The sequence below is a fragment of the Columba livia genome, chromosome 8 (genome assembly GCF_036013475.1).
Source record: "Columba livia isolate bColLiv1 breed racing homer chromosome 8, bColLiv1.pat.W.v2, whole genome shotgun sequence".
NCBI lineage: Eukaryota > Metazoa > Chordata > Aves > Columbiformes > Columbidae > Columba > Columba livia.
This window is the reverse complement of record NC_088609.1, coordinates 29,184,684-29,196,839: the sequence shown is the minus strand read 5'-3', so window position 1 is coordinate 29,196,839 and position 12,156 is coordinate 29,184,684. Positions and strand designations below refer to the sequence as shown.

The window sequence follows — 12,156 nt, the reverse complement described above, 5'->3', positions numbered from 1 at the left end:
TTGTTTTATAATTCCCTCACCTATAGGTACAAAAACTCGAGGTACATTGTGAAAAGACCTTAGTACTTTGGGCAGAGAGGAATATTTTGTATAAATGTAGGAGCTGAGAGGAGGCACCAGCCCACTGCTTCCTTGAGTGGGAAGCAGAGCATTGCTGAACAGTAACAGCTGGACTGTCACGGCTTTTAGAAAGGGCAAAACTCTAGTCTGACATTTGTGGTCTCTACCTAGGGTAGGCAGTTCCTGCATCTGAGGCTTGAATTAGACCCTGCAGAAGAGGAAAAAAACTGAAAAACCAGCAGACCTTCTCCTGCGTGGGCTCCACACTGACATAATTCCCTTGATTTTGATAGATTTGCTCTGATTTATATCCATCCTGCTAGGTCACGAACACAGGATATAACAAATATGTATTTCTTACTGCCTAGTCTTTGTAGACACTCAGAGATCTAATCTGATGTAACTGTAAAGTACATTTAGACAAAGGGAGACTAGAAACCACTGTTTGCGGCAATAACCTCTGTCACTGAGAGGTAGTTTAGTCTTTCCTGTTTCATTCTGTATTCATTTTTGCCCTTTTGATTTGCATTCTCCTCTCCTTAAGACAGTCAGGAAATAAACTCTTTTCAGCCTCACTAGGGGATATAAAACCTTTGCATTTTCAAAGCCTTTGCAATCTTGTCAAAGGAATAAATATGACAGATGTTAAAATTAGTAAAGAGCAATTTTAGAGTGTTTACAGAATCCTACCGTTGCTTGCTCCATCACGTCCCGAGTTGGTGTGCTTGAGTGCAGAGCCACCAGCACCGTCTGAGCCGCTTCCCAGTTGGTGATTTCTTGTCTTTCCATTTTATGTCTCAGGAACCTGAGTGCACGGTGACTGGCAACTGCAGGAATGATATCCAAAATGTAGCGCCTGTAATGGGAAAGGCAAAGACCATTTTCCAGATACGCATTTGAACATAGTCATTCCAGATGGTCTCCAACAGAGTTTATCAGCAGAAGAATCACCACTTGTATTGCTTGTACCTGTACACTGGCCGACTGGAGAACTGCTTCCACACTGACTCATAATTCTCCTCATTTGCTGCACGGAAGAGGTGCAAAAGCTTGAGGACTTTTGCTGGTGCATCACTGGGGAGCTGTTCAGTTGAGGTCTCTACTAGGTCTTGCAGGCTTTCCTCTATCTACAGGAAGATTAGAATGTACAAAGCTCACACACATTATTTTTCCACACGCAATGAATTCCAGCCTCCAAGTCTGTCCAGTGGCTGGTTTACCTGGCTTTCCACATTTTTTATTCTGAATAAGTGGACAGGAAGCTGAAGCAATTCACTGCCAAACTGGTACTGAAGTGACCCACGATTCTGGAATTCTTTTGGTGGGACCTCTGCCATGTCCTTTTGCACATCAGTCAAAGCAAGTTTCTGCCTGGAATGGAGGAATCCAGGAAGATAACATCACAAGATGCAGGGTACAAACCGAACAGAGAGCAGTGTTTCTGCCTCCCTCCATCACAATGTGACTTCAATTGTTTCCAAAGGGTTTTGTTATTGAGGGACAAAGGTGTTTGCAATGAGATACATTTGGACATGATGCTCAGAACTGTACTGTGAGAAGATGTGTGCTTACACAGCAAGGCTCAGATCAGAGCCAGCCTGTGCTTTCCTTTGGGAATAGCATGGCTTGAGAATTGAGGGAAGAAGTGGGAGGTGAGAGGCTGTGGCCCGAAGATCAAAGGAACTGTGTGTTGTGTCTTAAGGAGTAATTTAAGGATTAGAGAAAAATAACCAATGGGAAACTTTTTTTCAGAATTTATCACTTAATTTAAAACTTTTAAGAAGTTCATAAAAGCTCTTACACGTCTGTGCCTCCTGGAAGCTTCAAAAGGAATTGAAAATTGTTAGATACAATAGGAAATGCTACAATCTTTTTACTTGCTCTATTACAATGCTTTCCCCATTTTGCCCGGCAAGATGAATGTCCTGGGTAGTGCAGAGATAAAAGATCCTCATGAAGTTTCAAATTGTATTTCCCAAACAAAAAGGGCCAGATAAATTCAGGATTAGTCTTTGGAAAAATACTCAAGTTTTTTGAAACTTTTCAAGGAGTACCAAACCTTCATCCTTGTTACTAAGAATAATTCCAAAGAGAGACTCTCTTTGTAAATATTTTCTATCTTTGTTACATTTTCATCCTGTTCCATCAATTATGTTTAAAATAGGTCTGTTTAGGACACTATAATAAAATTAGGCATTTGTACTGAACAACTAAAAACATTACAAAAGCAATATTGTTGTACTGCACAGTATCCTGAAATCTCTGTAGAAAATTGATGTGTTTATTTTGGAATCTCTATGATGATCTTCTGTATCATTTCTATCCACTCCTTCCATATGGATTGCAGAGAACTGCTGTGGAAAACAGCATGTAACTGCTTTGCAGACATGTCACTGGAAGCTGAATAGAAATCGCTACAGAATCAGCAAGAGATTTTTTTCGCTCTTGAAATTTTATACAATATTATTGAAAGGGCATTTGGGTCAGAAAGTATAACATCAGGTACACGTGGACAGATTTAACTCCCCCTTCCAGAACACGATGAATCTATTATGTCTTCATCTCCATCATTCTGGGAAGAGATATATCTGGCTAGAATAGATGGGAAAATGTTATACTCTGAAGAGAAGAGCAAATGAATACTAAAGATAGGATTAAAATGGCAAAACAATAGTAAAACCTCTCTTGGATTTGAAAGGTGCTGCAAGAGGCTTATGCTGAACAGGTCTGAAAACTCAGCTCCAAATATTTTAAATCCTTGATGTTAATTTTTTTTTCCCTTCTTTTCTCACAGAAAGTGCATTGTAGAAATAACTTCTGAAGACTTGGGTGACATATTGAGATCTTATCAGCTGTCTTATATTTGACCCCATCTGCTGGGCAATGCAAGAGAAAATGGGGAAAAGTAAAGGCACTGGGAGCACAATACCTGAGGAAGAACAGTAAGGAAGACAGCTTACTCATGCTTGCAAGAAGAGAGGTTAAATCAGAAAATTCCATTGGCTTCAGACTAATGGTCACTCACAACACCTTGGTTGCATGAGATAGTAAAGCCACTTTCACCTTTAATATTTTTTTTTTTTTTTATACAGACTGAACATGTTCATCATATTAATGAAGTTAATCAGTGATTTATTGACATGAACTTTCTGATGTTGCAGTTTCCAAAACTGTGTATTATACCAATAGATTCTTGCAGAAGGTAATGGAGCAATGCGAGATTACAGCAGCTGGAGTGGGACTCAGGTATATCTTCTGTACAATGGCATTTATGCAGAAAGCCTCTCTCTTCAGTAGGGCACCCCTGTCTATAGAGTCTGTCACTAAAGCAGGTAACTGAAAATTTTTCAATAGGTGATTCTGAAGCATATAAAAAAAATTTCAGTCACTGAAGGTTTGGGGGCTTGAGCTAAAAATAAGCAGGGATTTCATTTCTTACACAACCATATTCTCATTTTGCCCCAAACTTGTTTAAGAAATATGCAAAATTTTCTGGGGAAAAACAAACACATTTTATATGCTTTGAGCCCAATCTTTTTGCAATAAAACCCAATTTCCTACCAAGAAACTGTTTGGATGAGAGATGTGCAAGCAGCCCACTGTACTTAGGAAGTGTATCAGAATCCAAAGTCCTATCTAGGTTTCGTGTGAACTAGTCTCCAGGGTTTCTTACTGCATTATTATTTTCCAGGGAACTCTCTCTCAGTGAGTAACTGTCTTTCAAAGTATTGTACTGCAGATATATTAGTTTACATTTTTTCAGATGGAATTACATTTGTTTTGGCTTTTATAACATAAATCAAATATCCCTGAGAAATATAATAGTCAAACCCTGCCAAGTTGAGCTAACAAAATTTGGATAGTGATGTGCATGTTTCAGATTTACAACTAACAGTGAAGGTTGTTTTTATGAACTGTTTGGGATTTTGTGTAATTAAATACTGGCAAACAATAGGCTGTGGAAGTAAAGGATTTCTTTCAGTTATGAAGTTTGACCAGATTACTGAGATGCTGAGTTAGTTGCTGAATTAAAGGCATATGTACACTACCTTGCTTCTACGATTGCATTTCCTCCTCTTATCTCATGGAAGGGTGCAAACTGGTGGATTTCCTCAACATGAGCTTGTGTAATTACAGCTTCATCACGTGCATATTTAATTTTGTAACTGTAAGTAGCAGTTGCCTGGGCGTTCTTGTTTCTCTGTGTGATACAGAAAAGCAAAGCAAGAAAGGAAACAGAAAGTCATTGAACTTCTAAATTTTGTGACTAGAAACTATTACATCACCGAATTCAACCCACTTATTTTCCAAAGCTGTTTTGTTCATTGTCCATATGAGCACTTTATGTGAATTCTGTGTGCACACTTCCACAGGAGAGGTCATGCATGCTGCCTGGCTCCGCTACTTTTACTGCTAAGAAGTGTTAGCTGTTTTTTCCCTTTCCCAAATATAAGTAATTGGTTATTCCCTCGAGAAGGAGATATATTTTTCTGAGGAGAGCAGCAGTATAAGCCACACGATTTCTTATTTCAAAGACAGGATTATAATAAGATGCAGCAGTACCTACCTCAAATTGCAGTAACTGGACATTGTGATTATCTTTTTCCTCAATAGAGTAGGTAAATTAACTCATGTTGATAATTAATAGTTTCCAAGCCAACTAGTTTAAGCTAGTTGGAGTGTGTCTGCAGCACATGAGAGTCTGCAACACAGACCTCTGTGACTCTGTGGATCTGATTTTCATACAGAAGGAGAATGCTGATAACTAGTTACAGAAGATCCAACTTTTCTCTCATTTAAAATGTAACAAAGCAATAGGTAACGTGGATGCCAAATGACTCCTTGTATATGAATATAAAATATGTATACATAATATCACTCCAACTTACTTGCTGGCAGATCTGGCATGGTTGAGTGTATGCTGAACCTGTTACCATTTGAACTTTCTCTTCACAACTGTTCAGGTCCTTGGATTTGGTCACATAGACTAAGTTTGCTCTCCTGTTTTCCTGGATTGCATATGTTGTGTTACAAATACCTCCGATCCCAGCCTGTCAAAAATGAGAATGTGATCACAGAAGTTCACCCTTACACAAAGTTTCACCAGTTCCCCACATAAGCTTTCCACTTTAATTCTTTAATTCAAAATTCCTGATAGAAATTATTTTTAATTTATGATAATCTCCAGGAAAAAAAAAATAAATGGGTTGACTGTTACTTTCATCACTTTTTAAATGTAGAGGTTTTCAGAAAGGCAAATCAGTGTCTCACTGAGAGAACTAGAATTCTCAAGAGTTTCACTGAGATAATATTTGGAGCCTCAGAAAAGGTGAGTAACAATTCCCAGTTAGAGCTGTCGATTATGAAATATGATTTGAGGAATAGTAATAAAAAGTGCCAAAATAATTTGATCAGGAGAAGTATTTTAAGGTAGGAGGTGACATTCTGCCCTTAAAATTTGCTTTTATAGACAGCTTATAAATGCCTACAGAACAGGCCTTGCAGTATCAGATGATCTGTCACAATGTGAATAGCAATAATTAAAAAGAATATCAGGATAGCAGAGTTTTGATTGTGGGTTTTCTTGAGTTTGCAGTTTTAGCTCAGATCTTCAATAATATTTCAAGCATATATATTTATAAGAGCTCTTAAATCTCCTCAGTCAGTGAGGAGATTTTTGGAGAGGAAAATATTTGATTGCATTTTAGGAGGAAGGGTTATTTTCATGATTTTATTATTGTTATTGATAGCATAGCCACTCCAGAGAGCAGCTCTGGGCTATGTCAGAACAGCAAAATGGTCATGTGGTGGTTGGGAGGCAAGACATACCCACTTCATCTTTAGCTTAACAGTGTTCCTGAAGACACTGTGGTAATGGCTAGAAAAAGGAATTGCTCAAGCTTTCTGAAAGCCTCATACTCTGCAAACACAGGTGTGGGACTCCTCCGCAGACTGCAGGGTGTGGTGGACATATTTAGACTTTTGATGGGAATGTCCAGCCCACTGGGCTCGGTGGGATGAAGTAGCCTCCTGCCTAGCTGGACTTCCCAGCTGTGTGCAGTCCATGGCTGGGTCAGACACCCTTACCCGACACCCTGCATCATATGATGTAGACTTTCCCAGGTTAGTCCTTTAAACCTCCCTGCAGCTCAGATTTGGGGACTAGTCATGTTTATATTCCTTTACAGAGTGACTTGAGATTGTCATTAATCAGCTGTTGTCTGAGAAAAGCAAAGAAATCTAGGAAATTATTCTAGGAGGTGAAGTCACTTATGTTGCTCAGCAGTGAGAGTAGGACATATTGCTAACTGAATTAGAAAGAAGATGTAAAACAAGATATGAGAAAATAGAGCTGCAGAATATGTGACACCACCACCCAGGTTTTTATGTGCAACAAACAGTGTGAAAATATTAAATCCTGTAATTCCTTTCCCAGAAACAGCTCTACTTACATAAAAATATTTTTTTTTTTAAATTAAAGTTACTCTGGTCTGCATTTTCAATAAAATAATATGAAAGTATAATAATTTCAAAGTTTTTGCTGGTCTCTGAATCAAATGCAGTCTAATCAATGTAAATATGGTTTTGCAAAAACTAAACACATTGCAATTTCTGTGGTGAATAGTAATATCAGATGATTTACCTTGACTAAGATATTAAAACCTGAAAAACAGTGGAAATTCCAATAGAGCATCAACTGCAACTGTCAAAGCTATTACAGTAATGTCATGGCATATATACGGTTTTTCTCCTAGAAGAGGAGTTAAAAGAGATTAAAGTATAAATGGTTGGTAAAAAAAAGTCAAATTACTGTTATTTTACCTTTAATCTTGTGCTGTATGTTTAAGCTTTTTTAATAGAGTATTCAAATTTTATGTAGGCTCCAGCTTTCACAGGAGTTTACTTTCTCTAGAATCACAAGCCAGATTTTCTAAGGGTCTAATCCTGCAAATGCATTTTCTGAAATATTTTGATCAGCCAGATTAAAAACCTGCTGTTCTATTGTCCTGTTTAGCTACAGCTCCATCAAATGTTGTCCCATGAGAACAACTTAATAATGATTTCCCAAGCTTAAGTGTTCCTTTTTAGTGAAGTCTATGTCAAGAAAAAATTCAGAAAATACAGTAGAAGAATCTGAAGAGAAGGCTTATTTATTTACAAAGTGACCACGATGGCCAAAACAAAAAAGCTCACCTCCTGCAAGCTGTATGAATGCTGCATCTTCTTTATACTTAGCTCCAGCACATTCAGAATCCCTCTGTAGATGTTCAGACTGTCATCCGAGACAGACTCAGGAGCCATAAGGTTTCCAACATGGCCATTGCTGTACTCAAACTTGATGGGATTACTCAGTTGCCCAGTTAGTACCTGAGTCAGTTTGAGTGATCGAGAGAATGAGCTTGTAGGCCAGACACCATTATACTCCGCTGCTTCGATAGAGTGAATCTAGAACAAAGAAGGGTTATAATTCCTCTTTTATTTTTTCAGGTAACTTTTTTTCAATGCATCTAAGCATCTAGAGCAGGGGTGTCAAACTCATTTTCACCACAGGCCACATCAGCCTCATAGTTGCCTTCAAAGGGCCAAATGTAACTACCCCTGCATTTATACAGTCCTAAAATTACGTTAAGCCCTTTGAAGGCTACCGTGAGGCTGATGTGGTCCCCGGTGAAAATGAGTTTGATCTAGAGCTTTACTCACATCAAAAATACATGTTTAAATAACAAAAAGCCTTTACAAAGGGAAAACTTTAAAGTTGTCGTTTAACATAGCTAGTATTGATAAACATATTTCCATATAGAAAAGGAAAGAGAGTAATGCAAATGATGCTGATATTTCCACAGTCACTGCCCTTTGTTCTGTTTTGTAAATAATCTGTATTGCCAAAGGTTGACTTGTATGGAGAAATGAGCCAGAGAAGAGCCGCATGAAGCAGGTTGCTACACAAACGTAGTATGGAAGATCTGCAGGAAATTGCCAGAGAAAGTTAATGTTGCATAAAGCATCGTTAACTCCTGTTGTGAACTCTGTTGTCTCCCTCGCTGGGGCCGCAGAGCACAGACAGCAGTCAGAAACTAATAACAACGTGGCTGCTGGGCCAGCCGGAGAGTCATAATTAGTTTGAGCAGTGGAGAGCGGATTAGAAATATTGTCCTTCCCACCACATTTTGCTGCGGAGCTGAAGGCTTGGGCGCTGCCCCCAGCCCCACTCTGCGCTTCGCACTCCAGCCTCAACCTGGGCCACATCCAAGCAAGTAGAAAGTTGTGCTAAACTCTGCATAACTCGGATGGTTTCTACCCCATGGGAACAGGGCATGTTTAGCTTAGTTTCTCAGAGGACCCTTCCCTTCTATATGTTTTGACAATTTAAAGAGACTTTTCTCCGACACCTCAGGCTGGCGATGGGATGCAAGATGCGGATTAATGTCTCAGAAAGCCACACAAACTAAAACCTCATACAGCAAATCGCTGGAGACTGCACTTTCATATTTATTTGTGTTGATGGAGATCACTGCCAACCCCAGTAACTGAAGCTTACAGAGGAGGCTGTTAAGAGAGCAAATCCCTCATGCTGCCTCTTGGACATGCTTCTGGCATATCGCATATGGGCAGGTTTGGGACTGCTCTGCAGGGTCAGGATGAGGTAGTTTTCCCCAGCCCTCAGGGCCCAGGCAGGACTTTGGCTGTGTGCTGGGTTTTGAACACAGCTGGCAATTCTTACTTGTGGGTTTGCGATGAAAAAATTGTCAGCTGGAAACCGCCCAGGGAACACAGCTATTTGCTTGGGCTGAATGCGAACTAGTAGGCTACAGAAGAAAGATAATTCCCTGAACAATCCCTCCAAACTGCCTAATTTAAATATAACAGCAGCAAAATAAACTTTACCCAGAGCAGAAGGGAATAAATGTATCGTTACCTTTTGCTTAGAACTTGCCCCCAAATATTATGATTTTTTATTATTATTTTCTCTCATTTTTCTTGCCTGAAATTCTTTCTGTACTTAATTTTGAAAATGAAACTTTTCCTCAAATGCATGAGAGCAGGTGAAACGGGGTTGGAAGGTTTTAGGGAACAGTAGTCAATTTTAGACGAAGACTCACACTGGCACACTGAGAGCTGTTTGAGCAGGAATGGGGGAGGTTGTGGGGCGAAGACAAGACTGTTTCCGCCTCCTCTCTGCCAGGGAAGCCTTCTACTCACCAGTGCAGACGTGTGGGTCTTATTTCCTTGTTTTTTGCAAAAAAAAGTCCAGCCATTTGCAAAGGTCATGGAAAAGCAGTATTTCCTGTCTGGATCTATTATAATTTGAACTTAGAAAAATACCTAGTAACAGAAGGCTCATTCGGGCTGGGAGGCTACAGCATTTACAAGCATTTATCAGACAGTCACCAGTCTTTTTAATCTGCAGTTTTCAATTTGTGAAATAAAAGCTTTTAAAAAGATCATTTTTCTTCCATATATACAGAAGACTAAGTGGAGTTTGTGTAAAGCAATTGAGGGGTGCGTTTCAACACATTCATTAGAAGCATGTATAAGCTTCTGTTAAAGCCGAAAGTGTTTTCCACATAATCAGAACTCTTAGTAATTACTCAGCATGCAGTAAAAATATACAATTGAGGATGACAAAGAATGTCATTTGGGACTCTGCAGAAAAAGAAGCCACCAGATGACATTAATTATGCTAAATATTGAATCACAGCCAGCTACTGTTGCACATTTTATTGCATTTCATTTGCTGGTTACGAAATCAGTTGATTAAATAATCCTAGGTTGTACAGTTTGGAACAATTGGATTGATCCAGTAATAAATTATTGTGCATTTCAAATTACATTCCATTGTCTCCCTGACCACAAAGCAGAAGAAATCCTTCAAGCCCAAGGCTGGCTTGAGCTGAGAATTATCTGGCAAAGTGCAAATAGAATTTAGGGTGCTGCATAAAAAACAGTAGTGTTAGTTACATTCTCCCTGAGTAAGCACAACACATGATGAAACTTAATTATTCCCAAAAGCTTAAAAAAGAAGTTAAGTATGAAGAGAATTTTACCTTTCAAACTGAATACATTTTCTTACCCTAATAAGACAAAGTTTTGGCCCAATACCACTAATTTCCACTTTACTTTTTATTCTTATTCCGGCTCTTTTAAGTCCTTTCTCTGGAAGTCCACTGAGAAGCGTGCTTTCATAATCAAATGTATAAACCTTGTTTTCACTGAAATCAGGTTCTGCAAAGAAATGGTTCCCATAAAACATTGTACAGACTGTACAGAACATATTAAAGTACCTGTATTAGAATGTATGTAACAAAAAAAGTTGAATTTGTTAATTTTTGTATTGCACCTGAACAAAATTAGCTGTTGTAAAATTATATTAAACATTGATATACTTTTCAGATTCTATTTTGAATTTCACTCGTTATAATTATATTAGCTGATAGGAAAATTACTTACGGTAATTAAGATGCTGGCTCCCTGAAAGAGAAGGAAAAAAAAAGAGTAATGAAATGACAAAGCAAAAAAAAAAAAAAAAAAAAAAGCAAACAAATGTTAATGTATTTTGGTATGAAAAGCTATATCTCATCTTGTACATATGGCATAACTCTTTCTAATTAACTTTACTTCTAGTTCAGTACATAGCCAAAAGCCCTTTTCCCCTAAACAACAAAAAAATTGTCATTAAATAATTTTTTCTATAAAATGTTGAAGCTCATGTTTATAAGCGAACTGTATTTAGATTCTGAAACCTTTTCCTGATTCTATTATTTTAAATTCTTCAAAGCAGATAAGTTACTTACCCACCAAGGTTAAAACCAGGGCTAATATCAAGCCCCTCATGATGGGGATAAAGTAAAGGTGAACATGCCAGGTTCTCTTTTATAAAGGACTGTGCTATCACATGTTTCTTTTGGAATGTCAGTTTGACAAATAAGCATATTTTAGAATGCGTATTGATCAATCGAAAAATAAACATTTCTGAGGTCATGAATGTTGACAACTTCAAATCACCTCGTGATTTCAACTGACTTCCTATGTGAAATAGAGATTTCATTTTCAAAATATCTTGTTTGCTGGTTTTCTGCTGTTTATTTTTTTTATTTTACATTGTAGTTATATATTAAAAGAATAATTAAAATTTAAAATGAAATTAAAATAGTTCCTCAATCATAACTGAAATAATTAATCTTTTCTCCAATCATGTATTCAGTCTCCTGATAATTTGCTCTTGCTAACGGTCACAACTTTGGAGACATACCTTGCTCCGTCACGTTGAAACTCTACTTTTAGAGAAGAATTTGTGACTAATTTCACACAATCAGGACTGAGATAACTTAGAGTTCATAGACACGCCATGATAAACTGTCTTTCCGTGGTATCTACCATGGTATTCTTTCCAAGCATATCTTGTTACTCGCATCTGCAAAGACAAAGCTTGGCAGTCTGACCTTCACATTAGCTTTGGACTAATGGTCAATGTTTCTATGATGAAAACAGGAGGGAAATTAATATGTGAGCTGGGAGCATTGAGTCCTTCACCGTGGGTTCTCATGGAGCTTTGGCTGCTGCTACTCTTGGGAAAATAGATTCAGAGATTCCTACTTGTAGTAATAACATTTAGAACAATCCTCAGCAAAACTAAGGCAAGAGTGAGTTCGCTCCATAACCTCAGTTATGTATACTTTGTTTGCAAGCGTTTAACATTTAATTTGAATTTAAGCTTGTCTTTCGGTCAAATGGTAAATTAAATATCATGAAAAAAACACCTGGGTACAAGGATTACTGAAGGGGCAGGAAGGAAAGCTCAGGAATGTATATCTAGTATTTCCTTAGGGCTACGAAAGGTACAACATACTTGCGAATAATGCACATAGGCAGGCAGCGAGACTTTGTCCTTCAGGAGGAGAACAAGGTTTCTTGGCTGTTGCTATTCATCAGGGAGAAGAAGGGTGAAACCTGAGTTCAGGTCCTGAAGCCTCTGCCATTGGGCCTGAGAATATATTTACTGAAGGTCCCTTTACACCATTACTTCATTGATTTGGAGTGATGCCACCTGACTGAGGAATAGTGAAGTTTATTATTGTGGTGCCAGTACACCTGAGC

General features: G+C 38.2%; 1 protein-coding gene across 1 annotated transcript in view; it reads right to left on the bottom strand.

The window, feature by feature from the left end:
- Positions 1-11,432, bottom strand: part of LOC102084298 (vitellogenin-1) — a 42,233-nt gene extending 30,801 nt beyond the window's left edge. Inside the window, exons 1-9 of the mRNA XM_065072746.1 lie at positions 10,854-11,432; positions 10,510-10,530; positions 10,133-10,284; positions 7,255-7,506; positions 4,950-5,111; positions 4,110-4,261; positions 1,281-1,431; positions 1,030-1,187; positions 751-916 (exon numbers count right to left, since the gene is read on the bottom strand). Coding sequence (XP_064928818.1) covers positions 751-916; positions 1,030-1,187; positions 1,281-1,431; positions 4,110-4,261; positions 4,950-5,111; positions 7,255-7,506; positions 10,133-10,284; positions 10,510-10,530; positions 10,854-10,893 — 1,254 coding nt within the window. The 5' untranslated portion in view covers positions 10,894-11,432. The remainder of the gene's footprint in view (positions 1-750; positions 917-1,029; positions 1,188-1,280; positions 1,432-4,109; positions 4,262-4,949; positions 5,112-7,254; positions 7,507-10,132; positions 10,285-10,509; positions 10,531-10,853) is intronic.
- Positions 11,433-12,156: the final 724 nt, after the last annotated feature.